Source organism: Macaca mulatta, chromosome 6 (assembly GCF_049350105.2).
Source record: "Macaca mulatta isolate MMU2019108-1 chromosome 6, T2T-MMU8v2.0, whole genome shotgun sequence".
Classification (NCBI taxonomy): Eukaryota; Metazoa; Chordata; class Mammalia; order Primates; family Cercopithecidae; genus Macaca; species Macaca mulatta.
In genome coordinates, this window is record NC_133411.1 from 143793326 (window position 1) to 143820566 (window position 27241).

The following is a 27241-nucleotide window of genomic DNA, read 5'->3' on the forward strand; positions in this document are numbered from 1 at the left end:
GGGCTGGTAGCACGACTCGCGTAGCCGTGCGCGGGTTGCCTTTCGGCCTGGGCAGTGGTCCTGGCTGCCGGTCGACGACCGCCCCGCGTCATGCGGCTCCTCAGCTGGTGGCAAGTACTGCTGTGGGTGCTGGGGCGTCCCGTCCGCGGCGTGGAGGGTGAGTGTGGGCCGGGGGCGGTGCATGAGATGACCGGGCGAGCTGAGGTCCACCCGGGCGACGCTCTGGACCTGCGCGAAGGCCGGCGGTGCGCGGCTCACCCCTTCCTGGCGTCCTCCCGGGCGCGTCTCCCTGACTTCTCTCCCCGCTCACCGCCCGCTCGTGGCCGGTGGAAAGGGGCCGGCGGTCGAGGGCCGGTGGGCGGGAGCCTGGACGTGGTTGGGCCGCGTTCAGGCCGCCTTCAGCTGGCGGCTGGTAGCCAGAAGGAACAGTCCGGTAAGTGCTGCTGAGGCACACCCTCTGGTGTGAGCACTTTATTATTAATAACATCATATCAAATACCGACATTTGTTGTCGCCGTATTAGGAGCCAGGAACTGTGCATCGTGCTTTATTTACATCATTATCCCATTTAATGCTCCCACAAACCCTCGGTTCCATTTAGTGTCTCCATTTCACAAATGAAGATGCTGAGGCCCCGCCTAAGTTTGCGCTTCTGGTAAGTGGCAGAAGCCTGTCTCTGACGCCAAAGCCCACGCTGGAGTCCACGCTGCTGGACCACTGTCTTAAGGAGGCCACCCTTGTTCAATCGCTGCATGAAAAACAGACGAGAAACACGGGAGACTCCCGGTAACCCGCAGCTTGCATGGCGAGGGTGGGGAGTGGAGGCCTTACTTTCATGCCCCTTCACCCCACTCCTCATAGTCCTGTTAAAGTCCAGACCCTCGGCCTTGCTTGTCATTCAGACCTTAACAGGAACAGGCAGGTCTTTCTTTTCCCTGGGGTGTCCTGGATGGAGGCAGGATAGCAGAGGGTTGTGGAGAAGGGTGAGTCGTAGTAACACAATTACCATGAATGAAAGGTGCTGTGCTCAGTGCTTTACAAGCATCATCTTTTGGAATCTTTACTGTTTTGTTTTTGTTTTTTTAAGAGATGAAGGCTTGCTCTGTTGCCCAGGCTGGAGTGCAGTGGCCGATCATGGCTCGCTGCAGCCTTGAACTCCTGGGCTTAAGTGATCCTCCCACCTGTTTCCCAAAGTGCTGGGATTACAGGTGTGAGCCACTGCTCCCGGTTTATGTAATTTTTATTTTTATTTTTATTTATTTTTTATTTTTTGAGGTGGAGTCTGGCTCTGTCGCCCAGGCTGGAGTGCAGTGGCGCCATCTCGGCTCACTGCAACCTCTGACTCCTGGGTTCAAGCGATTCTCATGTCTCAGCCTCCCGAGTAGCTGGGATTACAGGCGTCTGCCACCACACCCAGCTAATTTTTGTATTTTTAGTAGAGATGATGTTCCACCATGTTGGCCAGGCTGGTCTCGAACTCCTGACCTCAGGTGATCCACCCGCCTCGGCCTTCCAGAGTGCTGGGTTTATAGGCTTGAGCCACTGTGCTTGGCCTTAGTAATTTTTAAACGCATATGCAGTAGATGTTATTGTTCTCATTTTATAGAAGTAAACTGAGACTCAGAGCCAGTAAGTCCTTTGACAAGGTCATACAGCCAGAAGTTGAGGAGCGTTGATTCAAGCCCATGTCTGCCTGACTTCAGAGCCCAACCTCTGCATTTTCACTACACTCAACTGCCAGCCTCACAGAGGTGATGGCATGTGTTGGATATCTTCTGTTTCAGCCCCTCCACCCTGCTCTGTGCCCTGTGTGGCTGTCCTGTGTGGAATAAATACCAACTGTCCTACTGTCTTGCTTCCATTGCGTTGGAATGAGGGGAGAGTGAGGTCAGGGTATTGATGCTCTCCGCTCCCTCCCTGAGAGGTTATTGCAGGCTGGCTTTGCCCCCAGTGGAAGGCACTGAATTCTAGAAAGCTGCCCTCTGTGTTACCCTTGATGTTTCAAGGTTTTGTGACTACTTCTCTCTCTGGACTCTTAAGCTCTGTGAGTGGTAACTGGCTCCCCCTCTCCTGTTATTGGCCTTGGAGTTCCTTACCATTGCTTTTCATTTCTTTCCACCCAGCCTACACATTAGTGGTCCCTTCATTAAACTCTCCTCAACTTGCCCAAGTTAAATGTTCTGCTTCCTGGCAGAACCCTGGCTGATTCAGGGTTCAGCTTGGGTCTTTGGTCATCATGGTCAGGCCATGAATGGGTTGAAGACAGAAGGAACTTCACCAGCTGATTTCTTCTCAGTGTAGCTGAAAATATAAGGGGTGTGTGTGTGTGTGTGTGTTTTTTGTTTGTTTGTTTGTTTGTTTTTAGCAGAGGATGCCACAGGCAGACTATGTTAGCCTCAGATGCTGAGGCCCTGAGAGACTAAACAACCTGGAGGTAGCAATGCTATCCAGGTGTCTAGGAATGGAAGCACACTCCTGGCTTCAATACCCCTATGCCAGTCTAACCTAGGCAGTCAGCTAGCAGATGCTGGGCACTGGGGATCCAGTGGTGAGTCAGAGCAGCAGGCCTTTGGGGAAGGCAGCCACTAAGTAACTACAAATTACTAAGAAAATTGCAAGACTGAGAAATGCATCAAGGAGAGTCCCAGGGCATTTTTGGGAGCTGTAATGGGAGACCTCCCACCCTGGTCTGAGGGTCAGGGAATGTGTCCTTACAGAGGTGACATTTAGGGTGAGATCTGAATGAGGAGGATGAAGGATTAAGCAGGAGGACGCTTCCCAGCAGAGAAACAACCCTCAGGAAGGCTGTAAGGCAGGTGGGGATAGGGGGAGTATAAATGATCAGGGACTAGAGAGATCTGATGGCCACAGGTGAGAGTGCAGATAGAGGCCACACTGGGGCCTGGTAGCTCTGCTACAGAATGCAGATGCATTCACAGGGTGGGGGAAGCTGCCGAAAGAGTTTTAGTAAGGGAGTGACATGATCAGATATGCCTTTTATCTTTCAGTTTCACTTGTATTACTGTGAAGATCAGGGTCTGGAGTGGGGATAGCAGGCTGACCAGGGAGAACAGTTTAGCTGGCTACAGCAGTTGCCCAGACGAGAGCTGGCTGTGGCCTTTGCTGAGAAGTGTTAGTCGGGATGGGGAAAGTAGATGGATTGTGAATGTGTTTAGCAGGTAAATTTTTTTTTTTTTTTTTTTTTTGAGACAGAGTCTCACTCTTGTTGCTCAGGCTGGAGTGCAGTGACACCATCTCGGCTCACTGCAACCTCCACCTCCTGGGTTCAAATGATTCTCCTGCGTCAGCCTCCCAAGTAGCTGGGATTACAGGCATGCATCACCATGCCTGGCTGATTTTTTTTTTTTTTTTTTGAGATGGAGTTTTGCTCTTGTTGTTCAGGCTGGAGTGCAATGGCGCGATCTTGGCTCACTGCAACCTCCGCCTCCTGCGTTCAAGTGATTCTTCTGTCTCAGCCTCCTGAGTAGCTAGGATTACAGGCGCCTGTCACTACGCCTGGCTAATTTTTGGTATTTTTAGTAGAGATGGGGTTTCACCATGTTGGCCAGGCTGGTCTCAAACTCCTGACCTCAGGTGATCTGCCCGCCTTGGCCTCTCAAAGTGCTGGTATTACAGGCGTGAGCCACCGCGCCTGGCCTAATTTTTGTATTTTTTAGTAGAGATGGGGTTTCACCATGTTGGCCAGGCTGGTCTCGAACTCCTGACCTCAGGTGATCTGCCCGCCTTGGCCTCCCAAAGTGCTGGTATTACAGGCGTGAGCCACCGCGCCTGGCCTAATTTTTGTATTTTTTAGTAGAGATGGGGTTTCACCATGTTGGCCAGGCTGGTCTCGAACTCCTGACCTCAAGTGATCTGCCCGCCTTGGCCTCCCAAAGTGTTAGGATTACAGGTATGAACCAGCAAGCCTGGCCTGCAGGTGAATTAATAGAACTTAGTTATTGTGTTATTGTGCCTTTCCATCTCTTTGAATTGTAAGCACCAGTCGTCGTCGTCATCATCATCATCACCACAGCCATTTATGGAGTGCTTAACCTACAGGAACCATACACATCTTTTCTCATTTAATCTTCACAGTAGCCTTGGAATTTTCTACATCTTGGTGGTATTGTCTCCATTTGCTAAATGAGCACACAGTATTGCCTATGGAAAATATGGATTGCTGTCCCTCCAACCCCTGGCTGTTTTTGGTCCCTCCTCATTTGGCTTTCCTGCGAGAAGCCATTGTGAAAACACCTGCAGCTGGTAAAGAGCCTTCTGAGAAAAGCTGGAAGGGTGTGAAGGTGCTGACCTAGGCTAGGGCTCCCTGGCAGAGTTGGCATGGTGCCCTCACACTTGTCCAGACAACTTCTTTGCTGCCAGTGGTGCAATAATTATCACTTTATGTATAGCTCAAATTGCAGTCTCTTAAAAGGCACATTACCAGTTGGGTGCAGTGACTCACGCCTGTAGTTCCAGCACATTGGGAGGCCAAGGTGGGTGGATCATTTGACGCCAAAAGTGTGAGACCAGTCTGGTCAACATGGTGAAACCCCATCTCTACTAAAAATAAAAAAAGTAGCCAGGTGTGGTGGTGTGCATCTGTAATCCCAGCTCTTTGGGAGGCTGAGGCAGGAGAATCGCTTCAACCCGGGAGATGGAGGCTGCAGTGAGCTGAGATCGTGCCACCGCGCTTCAGCCTGGGCAACAGAGCAAGACTCCGTCTCAAAGAAAAAACAAAAAAGAAAGGCACATTAGCATGGGAGGGTTCAATGGCTGTCATATAGTATGACATTTTTATCTTCTTGTGGAATAATTCAGTGTTTCTTTTCTTCCTAATTCCTAAATGAAAACACTGGTACCTGAAGGCGTAAGTTTTTTTGTTCCTAATCTGTACTGTGTACTTAAATATTTTTACAAGGTGCAGGGGGATGGAGGGGGCAACACTCTTGAACTTAAAATACCAGCTCCATGCACCACTTACACTCCATTTTGATTTTGTGCAGGGGCTATCTGAGGGTGATCAGACAGAACCAGATTATAACTTGTGGCCTGATTTTTTTTCTCTTGAGGTTCTTCGTTTTGGCGTTCTTCATTTACTTGTGGAACCTAGAACGTTGATTAGGTAGCAAGAGCAAATCTGTAGAGCTGCCGTGTTTGGGAGTAGGGTTGGACCCCAAACCTGGCATCCTTTCTTTTCCAGACTCTTAGCCTCTCTGGCTTCATTTCCTGCTTTGTCTTGTGGATGACACAGAAAACATGTGTGTTTGTTTTTTCTTCTGATCATACAGGCAATACACACTCATTAACCAAAGGCTATAGAAATACCGCCAATGTGATCCCGCCCCTCCACCGAATTGGCAAAGCTCCCTTCCCAGGCACCCAGCCCTTTCTCTGGATTGTAGTCACAGAAGTGCTTGACCTTCTGCTAAAGACTCACTTTGCTGCCCAAGTCCTAAACTCTGTCCTATGTAACCTCCATTGCCACCTCTCTCTTCTTACCTGCTTTCTTTTTTTTGGATACAGAGTCTCGCTCTGTTGCCCAGGCTGGAGTGCAGTGGTGTGATTCTCAGCTCACTGCAGCCTCAGCCTCCCAAGTTCAAGTGATTCTCCTGCCTCAGCATCCCAAGTAGCTGGGATTACAGGTGCATGCCACTATGCCTGGCTAATTTTTGTATTTTTAGTACAGATGGGGTTTCACCATGTTGGCCAAGCTGGTCTCGAACTCCTGACCTCAAGGGATCCGCCCTCCTTGGCCTCCCAAAGTACTGGGATTACTGGCGTGAGCCACCGCACCCGGCACCTTCTTACCTGCTTTCTCATCCGCTTTGTGTATCCTCAAATTGCTCCTATGTTCCGAATACCGAAATAGAAACCTCCCTTAGTCTTCCCTGCCTGTAGCGAATCTACCCTACCTTCCTCACCTCCTTTGTAGCTAGATTTTTGGAAAGAATTGTGTATGTTTATCCATGTAGTTACCATTTTGGGTTCTCTATTTCTTTATGTGGATCCATATTTCCAACTGTTAACATTTTTCTTCTGCTTGAAGGACTTCCTTGAAGATTTTTGTCGTTTGCTGGTAAACGACAAGATTGAAGATTGAAGATTCTTGAAGATTTTTGGGTTTGCTGGTAATGAATTCATTCAGCTTTTGTATGTCTGAAGACGTGAAGAAGTATTTATTTCATTTTTTTTTTTTTTTTTTTTTTTTGAGATGGAGTCTCGCCTGTAGCCCAGGTTGGAGTGCAGTGGCACTATCTCAGGTCACTGCAACCTCTGCCTCCCCGGTTGAAGCGATTCTCTTGACTCAGCCTCCCAAGTAGTTGGGATTACAGGCACCCGCTACTATGCCTGGCTAATTTTTTTTTGTATTGTTAGTAGATATGGGGTTTCACCATGTTGGCTAGGCTGTTCTGGAACTCCTGACCTCAAGTGATCCACCCACCTCGGTCTCCCAAAGTGCTGGGATTACAGGCGTGAGCCACTGTGCCCAGCCAAAAGAATTTTTTTTTCTTTTTTTTTTTTTTGAGACGGAGTCTCACTCTGTTGCCCCGGCTGGAGTGCAGTGGCACAATCTCTCGGCTCACTGCAACCTCTGTCTCCTGGGTCTAAGTGATTCTCCTGCCTCAGCCTCCTGAGTAGCTGGGATTACTGATGTATGCCACCTTTGTTTTTGAAAGATATTTTTTCCATATACAGAATTCTAGATTTATAGGTTTTTTCTTCTCTGATGTCTAATTTGCCATTAATCTCATGCAGTGCAGTTTTTTTTTCATCTCAGACATTGTAGTTTTTGTAGTCAGAGATGCCGCTCTGGCTTGCTTTGTTTTCAGTGAGAAACCTGTTGTTGTCCTTTGTTCCTCGCTACATGATGTTGTTTTTTCCCCCCTCTGGCTGCTTTTAAGATTTTTTTCTTTGTAACTGGTTTTGAGCAATTTGATTGTGATGTGCTTTGTTGTAGTTCATTGAGTTTGGGTTTTGTTGAGTTTCTTGGATCTGTGGATTTATAGTTTTTACCAAGTTTGGAAAGTTTTTGGCTATGATTTCTTCAAATATTTTTCTGTTCCTCCATTCTATTCTCTTGCCAGTACTCCAGTTATCTGTACATTAGGCCACTTGAAATTGTCCTACAGCCCACTGCTGCTCTTAATTTCTTTCCATTCTTTTTTTTTCCTGTGTGTTTCATTTTGGATAGGTTCTATTGCTGTCTTCAAGTTGACTATTTTCTTCTGCATTGTCTAATTTGCCATTAATCTCATACAGTGCAGTTTTCATCTCAGACAATGTAGTTACTGTAGTTTACATCTTTAAAAGTATGATTTGGGATGGGCGCGGTGGATCGTGCCTATAATCCCAGAATTTGGGAGGCTGAGGTGGGTAGATCACTTGAGGCCAGGAGTTTGAGACCAGCCTGGCCAACATGGCAAAATCCCGTCTCTAGCAAAAATACATAATAATTAGCTGGGTGCAGTGGCTCACGCCTGTAATCCTAGCTACTTGGGAGGCTGAGGTGGGAGAATTGCTTGAACCTGGGAGGTGGTTGTGCCACTGCACTCCAGCCTGGGTGACAGAGCGAGACCCTGTCTCAAAAAAAAAAAAAAAAAAAAAAAAAAAAAGGCCAGGCCTGGTACCTCAGTGGCTCACACCTGTAATCCCAGCACTTTGGGAGGCCGAGGTGGGCAGATCACTTGGGGCCAGGAGTTTGAGACCAACCTGGCCAATACGTTGAAACCTCATCTCTATTGAAAAATACAAAAATTAGCCGGGCGCGGTGGCGGGTACCTGTAATCCCAGCTACTCGGGAAGCTGAGGCAGGAGAATCCCTTGAACCTGGGAGGCGGAGGTTGCAGTGAGCCCACATTGTGTCACCGCACTCCAACCTGTGCAGTAGAGGGAGACTCTATCTCAAAAAAAAAAAAAAAAGAAGAAAGAAAAAGGAAAGAAAGCCAGGCGTGGTGGGCTCATGCCTGCAATCCCAGCAGTTTGGGAGGCCAAGGCAGGAGGATCACCCAAGGTCAGGAATTCGAGACCAGCCTGGCCAACATGGTGAAACCCCATCTCCACTAAAATATATAAAAATTAGCCGGGTGTGGTGGCGGGCACCTGTAATCCCAACTACTCGGGAGGCTGCGGCAGGAGAATTGCTTGAACCTGGGAGGCGGAGGCTGCAGTGAGCTGAGATCATGCCACTGCACTCCAACCTGGACAACAGAGCGAGACTCAGTCTCAAAAAGAAAAAAAAAAGGTACAGTTTGATGGTTTTTATTTTTATTTTTATATTTTTTAATATCTTGATATCTACTTTACTTTTTGAACGTAATACAGTTATAATTATTGTTTTAATATCCTCGTCTGCTAATTCTGACATGGGTGCAAGTTCTGGGTCAGTGTTGCTTGATTGATTTTTCTCATTATGTGTCCTATTTGCCTGCTTCCTTATATGTCTGATAAGTTTTTATTGGATGCCAGGCATGAATTTTACTTTGTTGAATGCTGGATATTTTAGATTCCCTATACATATTCTTTTTTTTTTTTCTCTGAGACAGAGTTTTGCTCTTGCTGTCCAGGCTGGAGTGCAATGGCACGATCTCTGCTCACTGCAACCTCCACCTCCTGGGTTCAAGTGATTCTCCTGCCTTAGCGTCCTGAGTAGCTGAAATTACAGGTGCCCGCCACCATGCATGGCTAATTTTTAATATTTTAGTAGAGACGGGGTTTCACCATGTTGGTCAAGCTGGTCTCAAACTCCTGACCTCAGGTGATCCACCCATCTTGGCCTCCCAAATTGCTGGGACTACAGGCGTGAGCCACCGTGCCTGGCCCCCTATATATATTCTCAAGCTTTGTTCTGGGGTACAGTTAAGTTACTTGAGAACAGCTTGGTTCTTTCAGGTTTTGCTTTTAAGCAAGCAAGCTGTATTTTCTTTACGGTTAATAGTGTCCCACTACTGAGGCAGGGCCTTTTGTATACTCTACTCAGTGCCCTGTGAATTACGAAGTTTTCCAGTCTAGCTGGTAAGAAAAGGTACCATTCCCTGCTCTGAGTGAATGTTGGATACTGTTCCTTCTCATCCTTTCTGATAGTTCTTTCTCTGGCATTGGGTAGTTTACTCACATGCATGTGCTGACCAGTACCCTGCTGTATACTTAGCAGGGGGCCTCTACAGATCTCTGGAGTCCCCTCTCTATATAGCGCTCTCATCTGCAGTATTCTGTTTTGCAAACTATTGCTTCTTGGTCTCCTTGGACTCTTAGCTCCATCGCTTCAACTGGGAGGGTCTGCTGGACTCTGCCGGGATTTCCCCTCCTTGAGCCACAGTGGGAACGCTGTCAAGGCAGTAAGTTGGAGCAGTTGTAGGGTTCTCTTCATTTGTCGCCTGTTTCTCGGATGTCACTATCCTCTGTTGCCTGATAACTAATTTCCTGAAACTGTTGTTTTATATATATTATCTGTTTATTTGGTTGTTTCAGTAGGGAAGGTAAATCTGGTTCTTGTTATTCCATCTTGGCCAGAAGCAGAATTCCCAGATAATGTTTTTGAATCTCTGAATGAATCCACAGAGCTCTATGCCCTAGTGCGAGGTAGATCCGTTGGGTAACTGTAGCTCATAATAGCCTATTGTATATTTCAAAATAGCTAGAAGAGAAGAATTTGAATGATTCTAGCATGAAGAAAAGACAAATATTTAAGGTGATGGATATCCCCAATGCATGGATCTGATCTTTACAAATTGCATGAATATATTGATTATCACATGTGCTTTGAAACTATGTACATCTATTATGCATCAGCAACAACAAAAAACTCTACAGGGATATTCTTTGAGATCTTATACAAATGTCATACCTTAGGAAGCCCCCAGACCTTCCCAACTTTGAAGTCAGTTGGTTACTGACACTCCAGTGACATGCTGTTGGCATGCAGAGCTCATCACCCAGCTGGTGGTTTCCTAACCACATGGTGAGGTTTCCTGAGGGCTGCTGGCCTCATTGGTTTCTGCTGGTTCGTCCCTGGTACAAAGTCTGGCAGCTGGTGTTGAGTTGATAAGAGTTGGAGGGCAGGAGGCATTGCTACGGAGGTGAGTGGAGATGGGTAAATGGATGTATGGGACTGCCTGGGACTCTTCCCTTATCTGAGCATTATGCTCAAGATCCACCTTCTAGCTCCAAAGTGGGAGAAAGTTCTCTTCTTCCTCCTGCTGCTGCCGAACCCATCTCCCAGCACTCCCAAGGGTAGCAGGCAGGAGAGCAGAGTCCAGTTGTCAGAGGCTACCTCAGGAAGGAGCTGCTGTGTAGCTTGAGCAGTTCTTCAGGCATTGTGGCTCAGCATCCCTGAGGTATTATGGCAGGGGGCCTACGGCTCGTTCTGGAGTAGCAGCCAGAAGACTTTGCTCCCAGACTTGGCTTTGCTGCTTACTATCTGTGTGCCATCGGACACTGTGCTGAGCCTCTCTGTGCCTTGCCTAGTTACCTGTTCAGTGGGCTTGATAACCTTTGTCTTGCCCATCTCACAGAACGGTTATAATGTTTGCAAAGATGCTTTGCTCTAGTAGAATCTTGCATAAAACTATGATCATTTTCTTGGATACTATATGATACTATACAAATGAAAATCTTATCAAAAAATGTAAGTGTTTATATTCTGTTTTCCTAATTAGATATCTAACTGGGATGTTTTTGGTTATGATCCGCATGGCAAGCAGCAAGTTTAGGGCAGAGCTGTGTGTTTGTCTATTATTTGACATTCATTATTTTGTTTGTTTGTTTGTTTTTTGAGACGGAGTCTTTCTCTGTCACCCAGACTGGAGTGCAGTGGCACAGTCTTGGCTCACTGCAACCTCCGCCTCCTAGGTTCAAGCGATCCCCTTGCCTTAGCCTCCCTAGTAGCTGGGATTACAGGTGCCTGCCACCATGCCCAGCTAATTTTTGCATTTTTAATAGAGACAGGGTTTCCCCATGTTGGCCAAGCTAGTCTTGAACTCCTGACCTCAAGTGATCCGCCTGCCTTGGGGCCTCCCAAAGTGCTAGGATTACAGGCGTGAGCCACCGTGCCTGGCCTTCTTTGACATTCATTAATCTATTAATAGTGCCTGCTCGTGACCTTCTTCCTAACTTGGGAAATGGTGGGTAGCTCTCTGATAGTTTAACGAAAGGAGACCTTTTTGTCTCCAGAGGGGAAAATTTCATGTTAGAGGGGAACTATAATTCTTTGGGGTTCATTTGTTTTGAAGTCAAGTATGACTCTGAATGTGCTGGCATGTTTTAGTTGCAGAGGAAAGTGGTCGCTTATGGTCAGAGGAGCAGCCTGCTCACCCTCTTCAGGTGGGGGCTGTGTACCTGGGTGAGGAGGAGCTCCTACATGACCCGATGGGCCAGGACAGGGCGGCAGAAGAGGCCAATGCGGTGCTGGGGCTGGACACTCAAAGCGATCACATGGTGATGCTGTCTGTGATTCCTGGGGAAGCTGAGGACAAAGTGAGTTCAGAGCCTAGCGGCGGCACCTGTGGCGCTGGAGGAGAGGAGGACTCAAGGTGCAACCTCCGAGAGAGCCTTTTCTCTTTGGATGGTGCTGGAGCACACTTCCCGGATAGAGAAGAGGAGTATTACACAGAGCCAGAAGTGGCGGAATCGGACGCAGCCCCGACAGAGGACTCCAATAACACTGAAAGTCTGAAATCCCCAAAGGTGAACTGTGAGGAGAGAAACATTACTGGATTAGAAAATTTCACTCTGAAAATTTTAAATATGTCACAGGTAAGGAAACATTATTTAGTGCTTTTCTCCTTTTCAGTACATTTATTTTATGATTAATACCCTATCAACTTTGAAATGGAAAGTCATGATCTTGATCATATTGTAAGCGAGATAGCATTTAATGTCTGCTTTAGTGAAAATCGACTTTGCCCTCTGTAATGTTTATAGGGAAACGAGGAGATATAACTAGTGTTGATTATGCTTTTTAGGTGGCCTAAACCTAGTTATCTTTGGGCCAGTCCCACCACCAAACCTCACGATAAAGATCCCAGTGGACAGATCGTTGCTTGGCACCAAAATCATAGCATTTTTTTTCTGTTTGAGACAGAGTTTTGATCTTGTCACCTAGGCTGGAGTGCAGTGGCATGATCTTGGCTCACTGCAACTTCCGCCTCCTGAGTTCAAATGATTTTCCTGCCTCAGTCTCCCGTGTAGCTGGGATTACAAGCATGCACCACCATGTCTGGCTAATTTTGTATTTTTAGTAGAAATGGGTTTCACCATGTTGGCCACACTGGTCTCAAACTCCTGACCTCAGGTAATCCACCCACCTCGGCTTCCCAAAGTGCTGGAACTACAGGCATGAGCCACCATGCCCGGCCATTTTTCTTCTTCTAAATGAAGTATTTATTTATTATACAGGCAACTTAAACATATCTGGATTAGTAAAATGATAATTTACCATTATTTAGTAATGCCCCTGGAAAATATGTTATATTGATGAAAAGTTTCTCTTTCATCAATGACTGACAGTTTCTGTGGGGTGGTTCCAAAAACAGAAGGGTAGGATGCATTCACGCTGCTTATGTAAGACAGGTAAATCCTGACTCTAAGAGCTGTGATTGCTTATTGTCAATGAGGGCACAGCACCTTTACTGCACATAGCTCCTCCAAGGGCACTGCTTGGCGCTGGCTTTGCATCCACTCTTGAGTGCCTGTAGATGCTGCAGTCTGTGGGACCCTCACAGGTGTCACTCACATGACTGGGAGAGAGCAGTTTAAACAATCTGAGTTATGGATTAAACAGGTGGTGGCAGGGATGGTGTACTCTTTTTCTTTTTTTGAGACAGAGTCTCTCTCTGTCGCCCAGGCTGGAGTGCAATGGGAGGATCTGGGTTCACTACGACCTCTGCCTCCCGGGTTCAAGTGGTTCTACTGCCTCAGCCTCCCAAGTAGCTGGGATTATGGGCACATGCCACCACGCCTGGCTAATTTTTGTATTTTTAGTGGAAATGAGGTTTTACCATGTTGGCCAGGCTGGTCTCAAACTCCTGACTTCAACTGATTTGCCCACTTTGGCCTCCCAGAGTGTTGGGATTACAGATGTGAGACACTGCGGCTTGCTAGAACAGTGTGCTCTTTAATTGATCTAACCTTTGGCCAAATACATCGATATGACTGCTTAGTTCATACTTAGCTCTGCTGAGATGATAGTTTGAATCTGAGATCATAGTCCTCTAATAATTCCATTTTAGATGGTTTGAGATGCACAATTCAAAGGTGGGGGCAATTGTCCGGACCCTGTGAGTACTTAGTGTAGGCATTCCTCAAAGATACTGCAGGTTTGGTTCCAGACCACTGTGATAAAGCAAATATCGAAGTGTAGCAAATCACATGAATTTTTTGGTTTCCCAGTGCATACAGAAGTCATACTATATTGTAGTTTATTAAGTATGTAGTAGCATTATGTTTAAAAAATGTATATACCTTAATTTAAAAATACTGCTAAAAAATGCTAACGATCAGTTGAGCCTTCAATGAGTTGTAATCTTTTTGCTGGTAGAGGGTCTTGCCTTGATGTTGATGGCTGCTGACTGATCAGGATGGTAGTTACTGAGGGTTGGGGTGGCTCTGGCAATTTCTTTGAGACAAGAGTATTGCTCTGTCACCCAGGCTGGAATGCGGTGGTGAGACCATGGCTCACTGCAGCTTTGACCTCCCAGGCTCAAGTGATCCTCCCAGCTCAGCCTCCCGAGTAGCTGGGAATACAGGCATGTGCCACCATACCTGGCTAATTTTTTTCTTTTTTCTGTAGAGATGAGGTCAAACTATGTTGCATAGGCTGGTCTCAAACTCCTGGGCTCAAGTGATCCTCCTGTCTTGGCCTCTCAAAGTGTTGTGAGCTGTGAACCACCATGCCTGGTCCACAGTTTCTCTCTTTCTTTTTCTTTTTCTTTTTTTTTTGAGATGGAGTCTCACTGTGTCACCCAGGCGGGAGTGCAGTGGCCTGATCTCGGCTCACTGCAACCTCCGTCTACCAGGTTCGAGCTATTCTCCCACTGCAACCTCTTGCCAAGTAGCTGGGATTAGAGGTGTGCACCACGTACCCAGCTGATTTTTGTATTTTTAGTAGAGACAGGGTTTCACCATGTTGGCCAGGCTGGTCTCGAACTCCTGACCTCAAGTGATCTGCCCACCTTGGCCTTCCAAAGTGCTGGGATTACAGGCAGGAGCCACCACGCCTGGCCTGTGGCCCACAGTTTCTTAAGACAGCAATGAAGTTTGCCACACTGATTGATTCTTCTTTCACAAAAGAATTCTCTGTAGCATGCAACACTATTTGATAGCATTTTACCCACAGTAGAATTTCTTTCAAATTTGGAGTCAATCCTCTCAAACCCTGCGACTGCATTATCAGCTAAGTTTATGGAATATTGTAAATCCTTTGTCGTCATTTCAACAGTGTTCACAGCATCTTCACCAGGCGTAGATTCCATCTCAAAAAATTACTTTCTTTGTTTATCCATAAAAAGCAACTCCTCATCTCTTCAAGTTTTATCATGAGATTGTAGCAATTCAGTCCTATCTTCAGACTCCACTTCTAATCCTAGTTTTCTTGCTATTTGTATCACATCTGCAATTCTACCCTCCATTGAAGTCTTGAACTCCTCAACGTCATCCATGAGGGTTGGAGTCAGCTTATTCCAAATGCCTGTTAATGTTGATATTTTGACCACCTCCCATGAATCACAAATATTTTTAAAGTCATCTAGAATGGTAAATCATTTCCAGAAGGTTTTCAGTTCATTTTGCCCAAATCCATCAGAGGAATTGCTATCTATGGCAACTATAGCCTTATGAAATATATTTCTTAAATAATAAGAGTTAAAAGTTGAAATCCCCCCTTGATTTGTGGGCTGCAGAATGGATACTGTGTTAGCAGGCCTGAAAACAACATTCATCTCCTTGTGCATCTCCACCAGAACTCTTGGGTGACCAGATGCATCGTCAATGAGTATAATATTTTGAAAGGAATCTTTTTTTCTGAGCAGTAGGTCTCAACAGTGGGCCTAAAATACTCAGGAAACCATGCTGTAAACAGATATATTGTCATCCAGGCTTTGTTGTTCCTTTTCTAGAGCACTGGCAAAGTAAATTTAGCATAATTTTTAAAGGCCCCAGGATTTTCAGAATGGGCAATGAGCAGTGAGCATTGGCCCTGCGGTTGCTCATACCTGTAATCCCAGTACTTTCAGAGGCCAAGGTGGGTGGATTGCTTAAACCTAGGAGTTCCAGACCAGCCTGGGGAACATGGTGAAACTCTGTCTCTACAAAAAGTACAAAAATTTGCCAGGCGTGGTGGTGGGCACCAGCTACTTGGGAGACTGAGGCAGGATTGCTTGAACCCAGGAGGTTGAGGCTGCCGTGAGCCATGATTATGCCACTGTACTCCAGCCTGGGTGACAGAGAAAGACCTTGATAAATAAGACTTATTGTCAAATAAATAAATAAGACACCAGCTGCATTGGCCTCTAAAAAGAGTCCGCCTGTCCTTTGAAGCCAGGCATTGACATCTCTTGTCTAGTTATGAAAGTCTTAGAAGCCATCTTATTCCGATAGAAGGCTCTTTTATCTACATGAAAATTGGTTGTTGAGTATAGCCACCTTCATCAATTCTCTTAGCTAGATGTTCTGGGTAAGTTGTTGCAGCTTCTCTCTTTTTTTTTTTCATTGGTCTTTGATGTTACTATGTTGTAGCTTCTCTATCAGCACTTGCTGCCTCACCTTGCACTTTTATGTTCTAGAGACAGCTTCTTTCTCAAACCTCATGAGCCAACCCCAGCTAACTTCAGACTTTTCCTCTGCAGCTTCCTCACTTCTCTCAGCCTTTGTAGAATTGAAGAGAGAGACTTGCTCTGGATTTAGGCTTTGGCTTAAATGTTGTGACTGGTTTGATCTTTATCCATGGCATTAAGATTTTCTCCATATGAGCAATAACGCTGTTTCGCTTTCTTATCATTTGTGTATTCACTGAGTAGCACTTATTTTTATTTTTATTTTTATTTTTAAGCATCAGAGGTCACTGCACTGGATGGAGTAGCACATTAACTTCCTTTAAAAACTTTTCCTTTGCATTTATAACGTGGCTGTTTGGTGTAAGAGGCCTAGCTTTCAGCCTGTATCTTATGTTGGCATTCGTCATGGCTTCCTCACTAAGCTTAATCAGTCATTTTTGGCTTTGATTTAAAATGAGAGCTGTGCAACTCTTCCTTTCACTTAAACAGAGGCCACTGCAGGGTTATTAATTCATCTAATTTCAATATTGTTATGTCTGAGGGAGAGGCCAGAGGAGAGGGAGAGAGATGTGGAACAGCTGGTCGGTGGAGCAGTCAGAACTAGACATTTATTGATAAAGTTCACTATCTTCTATGGGTACAGCTTGTGGCACCCCAAAACAATGACAACAGTAACATCAAAGATACTGATCATAGATCACCATAACAGATATAATAATAATGAAAAACTTTGAAATATTGCAAGAATTACCAAAATGTGACACAGACACAAAATTGAGCACATGCTATTTGAAAACTTACTCGATGCAGAGTTGCCACAAACCTTCAATCTGCAAAAAATACAATGTCTGCAAAGTGCAGTGGAGTGAAATGCAGTCAAATGAGGTATGCCTGTATTTGAAATGATGAATTATGAAAAATATTAAAATAACTGTTGTAATATTAGGAAAGTGCAGAGGAAAGTTTAAAACTTTCTGCTTAATTCAGCAAGACTTAAAAAAAGTGGTACTTTTTGATCGTACTTTTTTGCTGATTCCTGGATTCATATGGTTCAAAATCCAAAAGTTTCCTGAGGGTCCCTCCTCTCGCTGCTCCCACCCACCCGTTTCTCTCCCTGGAGCAGTGGTGTGTCCTGTTTCTTGGGTATCCTTTCAGAAAAATGTACTTTTACTGCTGACTTTAATGCTTGTTTCTTTTACCACAGGACCTTATGGATTTTCTGAACCCAAACGGTAGTGACTGTACTCTAGTCCTGTTTTACACCCCGTGGTGCCGCTTTTCTGCCAGTTTGGCCCCTCACTTTAACTCTCTGCCCCGGGCTTTTCCAGCTCTTCACTTTTTGGCACTGGATGCATCTCAGCACAGCAGGTATCTTCCGTTGGTGGGGTTTACATCCATCCTCCTGCCTGATGGTTGCAGTTATTGGAGGTCCTAATTAGTTAAGTTAGAAGCAGAGGAGGGGGGCATGAGCTTTGTCCTGGGATTGAAGGCAAGGCAAGAGTGAATATTGAGGATTGTCATTCTCCTGAGGGAGCTGTCACTTTGTGGAGGCCCTTTAAAGAAAGTGGGCTGTTCTCTGTGTGGTGGATTTAAAGGTGGCAGGTGATAGCACCTGATGGCAGGGGAGGGGCCAGAAGACTTTTGAGGGCTGTAGCCAGACTGAATCAGCACAATTGCTATCACAGTGGGATATTCCTTTGTGACTTGATTGAACGAGCAGGTTCAATCCCCATCCCAAGTGCCTAATTCCCAGCACCCCTGTTTTGTGTCTACTCAGGATTTCTTCCTTTCTTTTTCTTTCCTTCTTTTCCCTTTTCCTCTTTCCTTCTTTCTTTCCTCCGTACTTATTCTTGCAGTCATGTTCTGTAGTAGGCACTCGATCAAGTAATGAATTAATTTAGCTCTTTAACATGACATTTACCTTTGTTTTATATTTCTTGTGTATCAATCACTGGGTTTTTGTCCAGGCTGGCTTTGAACTCCTGGGCTCAAGGGATCCTCTTGACTTAACCTCCTGAGTAGTAGGACTACAGCCATGCAGTAGTCCTAGGCTGCCTAGACTAGCCTAGACAGGCTTGTCTTTTTTTTTTTTTTTTTTTTTGAGGTGGAATCTCGCTCTGTCTCCTAGGCTGGAGTGTAGTGGTGTGATCTTGGCTCACTGCAACCTCCGCCTCCTGGGTTCAAGTGATTCTCCCGCCTCAGCCTCCTGAGTAGCTGGGATTACAGGCACCTGCCACCATGCCTGGCTAATTTTGTATTTTTAGAAGAGACAGGGTTTCACCATGTTGGCCAGGCTGGTCTCAAACTCCTGACTTTGTGATCCGCCCGCCTTGGCCTCCCAAAGTGCTGGGATTATAGGCGTGAGCCACTGTGCCTGGCCGAGGTCTGTCTTTTTTAAATGTTTAGTAAAGTAAGTTACAGAGAACTTTGTTGAGATGGTATGTTTCTCCTAAGTGCCGCGATTGTGCATGAGTTATAAACTGTTCTTCTCTTCCAGATCAGATGCTTCTTAGCAGGTCAGCCTCAACAAGGAGGTTGTGTGTAAATAAATCTAGAACATCTGAAAAATGGTCAATTGGTGGTAAAATGAAGTTGAGTAAACTTCTGTTACTCTGTACTTGAGGCCAGGTGCAGTGGCTCACACCTGTAATCCCATCACTTTGAGAGGCCGAGGTAGAAGGATCGCTTGAGCCCAAGAGTTTGAGACCAGCCTGGACAACATGGCAGAACCCCATCTCTACAAAAAAAAAAAAAAATACAAAAAATTGACTGAGGATGGTGGCACATACCTGTGGTACCCCAGCTACTTGGGAGGCTGAGATGGAAGGATTGCCTGAGCCTGGGGAGGTCAAGATCACAGTGAGCCATGATCCTGCCACTGTACTCCAGCCTGGGCGACAGAGTGAGACCCTGTCTCAAAAAACAAAAAAAAAAATTGTATTCCACTGATTTTCATTGTGGGAATATAATTGCCAATGTTTACCTGAAACTGTTTATGAAGAAGAAGTGGCTCAACAAATGAGTAATTTTCATATAGGCTTCTGGGTGATATCTAAGTGACCGGACCCAAGGGAGCAGACTGATTGGAAGGACAGATCACGTCAGTGTCCAGCTTTGGTGGGGCCTCCACTGCCCCCAGGCATACTCAGTGCTCTTTGGTTCTGGGTCTCACACTGTCCCTCCTGCCTCTCCCACAACTCCCTCCCCAACCTGCTTTCTTCTTTTTTCCTTCAGCTCCATGTTGTACCTGGTGTGGCGCCTTAATTATGGAGACTAAGGCTCTTGTGCTTATTATATGGGCTGGGACATGTTTGCTGCTTATGTTAATATTTAAGTTACAGCATGTATACAAAAGAAAAAAATCCTGGTTATACAATATTACTATTTTACTAATGTGGAAAACTGAGGCTTAGCGAGGTTAAATAATCTGCCCAGATTTCACACTGGTTCAGTGGCAGAACTGAGGCTTCAACCCCGAGTGTTTTGACTTGGGAGCTTATCACCACTAGTCTGTATTATGTAAAGGTGAAATAAGCCCCCTCAGCTATATTACTTCCAAACAAGTCATCCTGCCCTAATTGTGAACATCCTGGTGTGTTTGTTAGATCATGTACTCCTTTGTGCCAGCTTACCAAACTAATTGCCTACTGTAAGTTGATCTTTTTTTGACGGACAGGAATGGGCATTCTGAAGACTTGGAAATTTTTTCTGTCAAGTAAATTGACAGAGTGTGCTTTGTCCATGAATTAGAGTTTTCTGGTCTGGTTTCTGTAGACATGAACTTAACTAGTGGAATAATTGTGCCATGGGTAGATCCATATTATAATTGAAGGCAACTCAGATTGCAGAAAAGGAGTGCCCCCAGCCATGACCCATAAGCAAAGAGGTCAGAAACAAATGAAAAAGCCGAAAGTTTCAAGTGTCAGAAATCTCTGTAGGTCACATGCAACTTCCTCATTTATTTTTGTCCATTCTGAGATGGTAATCGTATGAGAAAGCCCTCTATTAATAATAAATTCAGGTTTTTTTACTTCTTTCTCTTGTAGCCTTTCTACCAGGTTTGGCACCGTAGCTGTTCCTAATATTTTATTATTTCAAGGAGCTAAACCAATGGCTAGATTTAATCATACAGATCGAACACTGGAAACACTGAAAATCTTCATTTTTAATCAGACAGGTATGTGGAAGTAATGTGCTAAGGAGGAAGATATTCTATTGCTGGGGGTCTGTGCCTTCTGTGGGTTCTGATCTGCTATAATCCTTAAGTGAAGGATTCAAGACTGACTTTGAGTTGTAAAACCGCTCTTCTAATGAACTGTTATAATCCTGTTAAATACTTCCCAATCAGTATGAAGCTTAACATGAATAGGTAATTTTAATTATTATAGACACTTCCCCCCCAACTTTTTTTTTCTTTTTTGAGACGGAGTCTCCCTCTGTCGCCCAGGCTGGAGTGCAGTGGTGTGATCTCAGCTCACTGCAAGCTCCGCCTCCTGGGTTCATGCCATTCTCCTGCCTCAGCCTCCCGAGTAGCTGGGACTACAGGCGCCCACCACCTCGCCCAGATAATTTTTTGTCTTTTTAGTAGAGATGGTGTTTCACCATGTTAGCCAGGATGGTCTCAATCTCCTGACCTCGTGATCCACCCGCCTTGGCCTGCCAAGGTGCTGGGATTACAGGCGTGAGCCACCGTGCCCCGCCTTTTTTCTTTTTTTTTGAGGCAGAGTCTTTGTTGCCCAGGCTGGAGTGCAGTGGTGTGATCTCGGCTCACTGCAGCCTCCCCCTCCTAGGTTCAAGTGATTTGTGTGCCTCGGCCTCCTGAGTAGTTGGGATTACAGTTGTGTACCACCATGCCCAGCTAATTTATGTATTTTTAGTAGAGACAGGGTTTCGCCTTGTTGGCCAGGCTGGTCTCAATCTCCTGGTCTCAAGTGATCCACCCGCCTCTGCCTCCCAAAGTGCTGGGACTACAGGTGTGAGCCACTGTGCCCGGTCTCTTATAGATACTTTATTGATTGATTGAGACGTAATCTCGCTCCGTCATCCAGACTGGAGTGCAGTGGCACAATCTCAGCTCACTGCAACCTCTGCCCCCTGGGTTAAAACGATTCTCCTGCCTTAGCCTTCCTAGTAGCTGGGATTATAGGTGGGCACCACCACACCTGGCTAATTGTTATATTTTTTAGTAGAGACAGGGTTTCACCACCTTGGCCAGGCCGGGCCTGCACTCCTAACCTCAAGTGATCTGCCTGCCTCGGCCTCCCAGAATGCTGGGATTACAGGTGTGAGCCACCATGCCTGGCCTATTATAGACACTTTAAAACAAGTTTTATTGAAATATAATTCACATACCATACACTTTACTTATAACTTTTAACGCACATTTTTCACTTAATATTTACACAAAGGTATGCATAAATCATGAGTGTACAGGGTGATGAATTTTCACAAAGTGAATACCCTGGGTAACCACTCTGATCAAGAAACAGAACATTGGTTTATGCCTGTAAACCCAAGACTTTGGGAAGCCTGTGTGGGCGGATCACTTGAGGCCAGGAGTTCGAGACCAGCCTGGCCAACATGGCGAAACCGTGTCTCTACTAAAAATACAAAAACTAGCTGGGCATGGTGGTGGGTGCTTGTAGTCCCAGCTACTCGGGAGTCTGAGGCATGAAAATTGCTTGAGTCCAGGAGGCAGAGGCTTCAGTGAGTTGAGATCGCAGTACTGCATTCCAGCCTGCTTGACAGAGTGAGACTCTGTCTCAAAAAAAAAAAAGAAACAGAACATTACCAGCCTCCCTTCAGCACCACTGCTCCTGCCTTCCCCAAGATAACCACAGTCTTGACTCCTAATATCATAGACAGTGTTAACTTGTTTTGGACTTCGTATTAATGGAGACATACAGGGTATTTTTCTTTTGTGTCTGATTTTTTCATGCAATAGTATGTTTGTGAGATGCACCTGCATTATCATGTATGGTTATGTTTTGTTCATTTTCTTTGCTGCTACTGTTCCATTTATTAATCCATTTGTAGATGCTATCTTAATTCCTTAATATTTGCCAAAACATATGGCCTTATTTTTTATTTGTAAAACATTGTAAAGCATTGTAAATTGAAAAAATTACCTCCATTGGAAAAGTTCATTCCTCTAAAGCCTCACTGTCTCACTTGTGAGCATCCTACTCTTCCCAAAGTGTACTCCCTGGAAATAAATACAAACTATAACACACATTGCATATATATTAAGGTGCATATAATCATTTTAGCTAACACTAAAGAAAAAAGAGCTGAGTTGGCTGATAGGAGTAAAAGTAGGATATTACAAGGTGGTTAGCTAGTCCAAGTCTTGTCATGGATCCCTGATTGTCATTTCGATTGATGTGTGGAGAGGAAGCCATTTTGTTCAATGCTCTAAGAAAACCTAGAACACAAATCTGGGAGTCAGAGCATCTTTGGTAATCCCTGTTCCCAGTGGTGGCTTGTTGTTATAACAGTTCTTTCAGTAAATTATTAAAAGCATTTTGGGGCCGGGTGCGGTGGCTCATGCCTGTAATCCCAACACTTTGGGAGACTGAGGTGGGCCGATCAACTGAGGTCTGAAGTTCAAGACCAACCTGGCCAACATGGTGAAACCCCATCTCTACTAAAAATACAAAAAAATTAGCCAAATCCTAGCTACTTGGGAGGCCAAGGCAGGAGAATCGCTTGAACCCAAGAGGCGGAGCTTGCAGTGAGCCAAGGATCGCGCCACTGCACTCCAGCCAGGGCGACAGAGCAAGACTCCGTCTCAAAAAAACAAAACGAAAAACATTTTGCATTACTTTTTTTTTTTTTTTTTTTGAGACGGAGTCTCGCTCTGTCACCCAGGCTGGAGTGCGGTGGCCGGATCTCTGCTCACTGCAAGCTCCGCCTCCCGGGTTTACGCCATTCTCCTGGCTCAGCCTCCCGAGTAGCTGGGACTACAGGCGCCCGCCACCTCGCCCGGCTAGTTTTTTGTACTTTTTAGTAGAGACGGGGTTTCACCGTGTTAGCCAGGATGGTCTCGATCTCCTGACCTCGTGATCCGCCCGTCTCGGCCTCCCAAAGTGCTGGGATTACAGGCTTGAGCCACCGCGCCCGGCCGCATTTAGCATTACTTAACCTGTGAAAACATTCTGTAGACGCCTGAGAGGAGTTTTACTAGTTACTTACTGAACTTTGGTCTCAAAAGACACCAAAAGACAACTCTTATAAACACATTGAGTAATAAACTGCTGATGAGTTCACAGAAATTCTACTGTTTTAGTTGTGAATAGCTGAATGGATTCCTGATCCTTTGATGCGGTGGGGAGAAAGGCAACTTACAAATTATACTGACAGGCAAGTGAAATCCGTCACAGATATTAATATGTATACTAGTGGCAGTGCTTATTTTAGGACTGCATGTCATTTTGCATACCACACATAATACTTGAGAAAAAGTCTGTGGTGGGTGCTTTTTCTGTCTGATTTGAAATCAGTGATTTTTCTTTCAGGTATAGAAGCCAAGAAGAATGTGGTGGTTACTCAAGCTGACCAAATAGGCCCTCTTCCCAGCACTTTGATAAAAAGTGTGGACTGGTTGCTTGTATTTTCCTTATTCTTTTTAATTAGTTTTATTATGTATGCTACCATTCGAACTGAGAGTATTCGGTGGCTAATTCCAGGACAAGAGCAGGAACATGTGGAGTAGTGATAGACTGAAAGAAGTTGGAAAGAGGAACTTCAATCCTTCGTTTCAGAAATTAGTGCTACAGTTTCATACATTTTCTCCAGTAACGTGTTGACTTGAAACTTCAGTCAGATTAAAAGAATCATTTGTTGAACAACTGAATGTATAAAAAAATTATAAACTGGTGTTTTAACTAGTATTGCAATAAGCAAATGCAAAAATATTCAATAGAGTGGACTATTCTTGTTTTTACTGCATGAACTTAATCCAGTATTTGAAAAGTAATCCAGTTTGAAATGTGAAGATGTATTCTGGTAGAACAGTGAGTAGAATGACATGCTTACTATACAGAAGGCAAAAATAGGACTCTCAGATAATAGTTTTAGGAAACCCTTGATTTCTTATATATGTTTAAGAAGGTTAGTTTTCTGTTTCTTTGCAATTTTTCTTCCAGAGTCCATAGCAGGAAAGTATGTAACGAGAATTGGTTAGTGTGACCCCCTCAAGTAGCAAGTGATGGAAAATAAAAGAATCAAATACCTTGATGTTTGTGATCTCTACTTTCACTCAAAAAATTTGAAGTGTTTTAAGTTGTTTCTGGGTAAGGGAGATGTTAGGAGAAAGGAAATGCTGTAACTAAAGCTCAATTATTATCAGTTCTATGCTAATGTATACATTTTAATCATAGTTATCTAACCAGCATGCATTAATTGAACCTTAAAATGTTCCCAGCAGGCTGGGCGCAGTGGCTGACGCCTGTAATCCCAGCACTTTGGGAGGCTAAGGTGGGAGGATCACTTGAGGTCAGGAGTTTTGAGACCAGCCTGGCCAACTTGGTGAAACCCTGTCCCTACTAAAAATACAAAATATTAGCTGGGTGTGGTGGCAGGTGCCTGTAATCCCAGCTACTTGGGAAGCTGAGGCAGGAGAATCACTTGAACCCCGGAGGCAGAGGTTGCAGTGAGCCGAGATCATGCCACTGCACTCCAGCCTGTGCAACAAGAGCGAAACTCCGTATCAAAAGAAAAAAAGAAGTATTAAAGTATAGAACACTCTTCTTGCCCACAAGTTGATTCTAGTCTAGTTCAAGACACATTTAGTAGAGAGACAACATGTAATTTAAACAAACTTTTATTTTTTTTTATTTTTTAAATTTTTTTTATTTTTTAAGATGACGTCTTGCTCTCTCACCCAGGCTGGAGTGCAATGGTGCAATCTTGGCTCACTGCAACCTCTCCCTCCCGGGTTCTAGCAATTCTCCAGCCTCAGCCTCCTGAGTAGCTGGGACTACAAGCATGCGCCATCACACCCAGCTAATTTTTCTATTTTTAGAAGAGACAGGGTTTTGCCATGTTGTCCAGGCTGGTCTCAAACTCCTGACCTCAGGTGATCCACCTGCCTCAGTCTCCCAAAAGTGTTGGGATTAAAGGTGTGAGCCACTGCGCCTGGCCTAAACAAACTTTGAAAAGCTGTTTCTAAAAGATCCCTTAAATTCAGATACGACAGCTAATTACCGCATCATAAATTACTTTTATACTAATTGTTTCCAGGGTTTTAGAGTAGTTGAACGTTTATTTCATGAGGCACCCTAAATTCTATAGAAATAAAACCTCGGATGAGTCTCCTTCTTAGAGTGTTATAATGAATGGGAGTTTACAACTTTTATGTGTCATGTTGCCAACAGCTGTGGTTGGGGTGGTCGCTGGCAGGAGGGGACCATATCTCAGAATGGCCCATTATTTCTATTTTACAAATGAGCAAATTGAGGCATAGAGAGTTAGATAACTTGCCCAGGTTACACAGATTGTAAGTTGATGAAGCTGGGATTTGAATCTTCACGTGTGTACTTATAAATACAAATGCAAGGAAAACTTTGATGAGTCCACCTCTTATAATAACCTTTATTACTGTGTGAGTGCCAAGTACTGTTTTAGATGCTTTACGTATGCTATTTTGTTTAATATCCTCATTTTAAAGAATAAACTGGCTTGGCACAGTAGCTCACGCCTATAATCCCAGTACTTTGGGAAGCTGAGGCAGGTGGATTGCTTGAGTCTCAGGAGTTCAAGAGTAGGCTGGTTAACATGGCGAAACCCCGTCTTTACTAAAAATACAAAAAATTAGCTGGGCGTGGTGGTGCGTCCCTGTAGTCCCAGCTACTCGGGGAGCTGAGGTGGGAGAATCACCCAGGAGGTTGAGGCTGCAGTGAGCTGTAATCATGCCACTGCGCTCCAGCTTAGGCAATCAGGATTGAGACCCTGTCTTAAAGCAAAAGAAAAAACCTGAGGCTCTCAATAACTTGCTTTCGTTCATGCAGCTTCCAGTGGCTGGACCAGGCTTTAAATTTACTCCAAAACCTTTACGTGGGATGGCACCCTGCCCTGCCTCTGCACTATGGCCCAGCTACATGGGGTTCCCCTGGAGGGAAATGTGGAGCAGAGCCATTCCCTGGAGAGGAGGTTCAAGTATAGAGAGGATCAGCCTCGAAACACTGGTGCTGCCAGGTGCGGGGGCTCATGCCTGGAATCCTAGCACTTTGGGAGGCTGTGGTGGGAGGACTGCTTCAGTGAGCCGTGATGGTGTCACTGCACTGCAGCCTGGGTGACAGAGCAAGATAATTTCTCAAAAAAACCCCCCAAAATCAGAAAAAACAAAAAACACCAGTAGTGTTGAGGGAAAGTGAAAGGGGGAAAGAAGTAACCAAAGACCAGCTAAACAGCCCAAGCTAAGCATGGTGCCCACCACAGAGGATGTGGCCAGTAAATCTTTGCTAAGGGACTTAAATCCTATTAATTGGGGAGCTACATGTGTGGGCAGACAATTCACAGCCCCTATCAGTGGACATCATCATTTCCCTGGGCCCTAGCATCTGCTGTTTGCTTTTTTGACTAGATCTGAATGATCAAATTTATTTTATTTTTTTGAAATGAAGTTTCGCTCTTGTCTCCCAGGCTGGAGTGCAGTGGCCCGATCTTGCAACCTCTGCCTCCCAGGTTCAAGAGATTCTCCTGCCTCAGTTTCCTCAGTAGCTGGGACTACAGGCATGTGCCACCATGCGCGAGTAATTTTTATATTTTTTTGTAGCGACGGGGTTTCACCATGTTGCCCAGCCTAGTCTCAAACTTCTGGGCTAGAGTGATCTGCCCGCCTCAGCCTCTCAAAGTGTTGGAATTACAGGCATGAGCCATTCTGCCTGGCCAGTGACTATATCCGAGATGCCACAGTTTCATACAGTGGTATTAAGGAAGGAAAACGATGAAAGTAAATTTACTGAAAATTATGAAGGTTCACTTGTTAACTCACATCCACCGGTTCATTTTTCAGTTCTTTCTTTAATGAGCAAATCTGAGTAGTAGTTTTCATGATCATAAACACTCAATGTAAACGTTGGAAATACAACTTTTAATTATTTAGGACCAGTGACATTTGATCAGGGCCCCCAGTGTGATTCCGAGTTTTGCATTTGAAATGGTTACATCTTTTTTTTTTTTTTTTAACAGTCTTGCTCTGTAGCCAGGCTGGAGTGCAGTGCTGCAATCTCAGCTCACTGCAACCTCCGCCTCCCGGGTTCAAGCGATTCTCCTACCTCAGTTTCCTCAGTAGCTGGGATTACAGGCACGCACCACCATGCCCGGCTGTTTTTGTATTTTTAGTAGAGACGGGGTTTCACCATTTTGGCCAGGCTGGTCTTGAACTCCTGGCCTCAATTGATCCACCCGCCTCATCCAAAGTGCTGGGATTACAGGTGTGAGCCACAGCGCCCGGCGAAATGGTTACATTT

The 27241-nt window shown here is 45.1% G+C and overlaps 1 protein-coding gene across 3 annotated transcripts; it reads left to right on the forward strand.

Moving 5' to 3' along the window:
* TXNDC15 (thioredoxin domain containing 15) lies at positions 1-24005 on the forward strand. 3 transcript variants are annotated; one of them, XM_028849733.2, is made up of 5 exons: positions 1-433; positions 11264-11751; positions 16972-17135; positions 19814-19944; positions 23285-24005. In XM_028849733.2, exons 1-5 carry the CDS (start codon positions 91-93, stop codon positions 23479-23481), a joined length of 1323 nt encoding a protein of 440 aa, XP_028705566.2. In that variant the 5' UTR covers positions 1-90; the 3' UTR covers positions 23482-24005. The 3 variants fall into 3 exon arrangements, with proteins under 3 accessions (XP_028705566.2, XP_014996431.1, XP_077861337.1); XM_015140945.3 differs by having other exon boundaries at positions 1-157; XM_078005211.1 differs by having other exon boundaries at positions 27-110.
* Positions 24006-27241: the final 3236 nt, after the last annotated feature.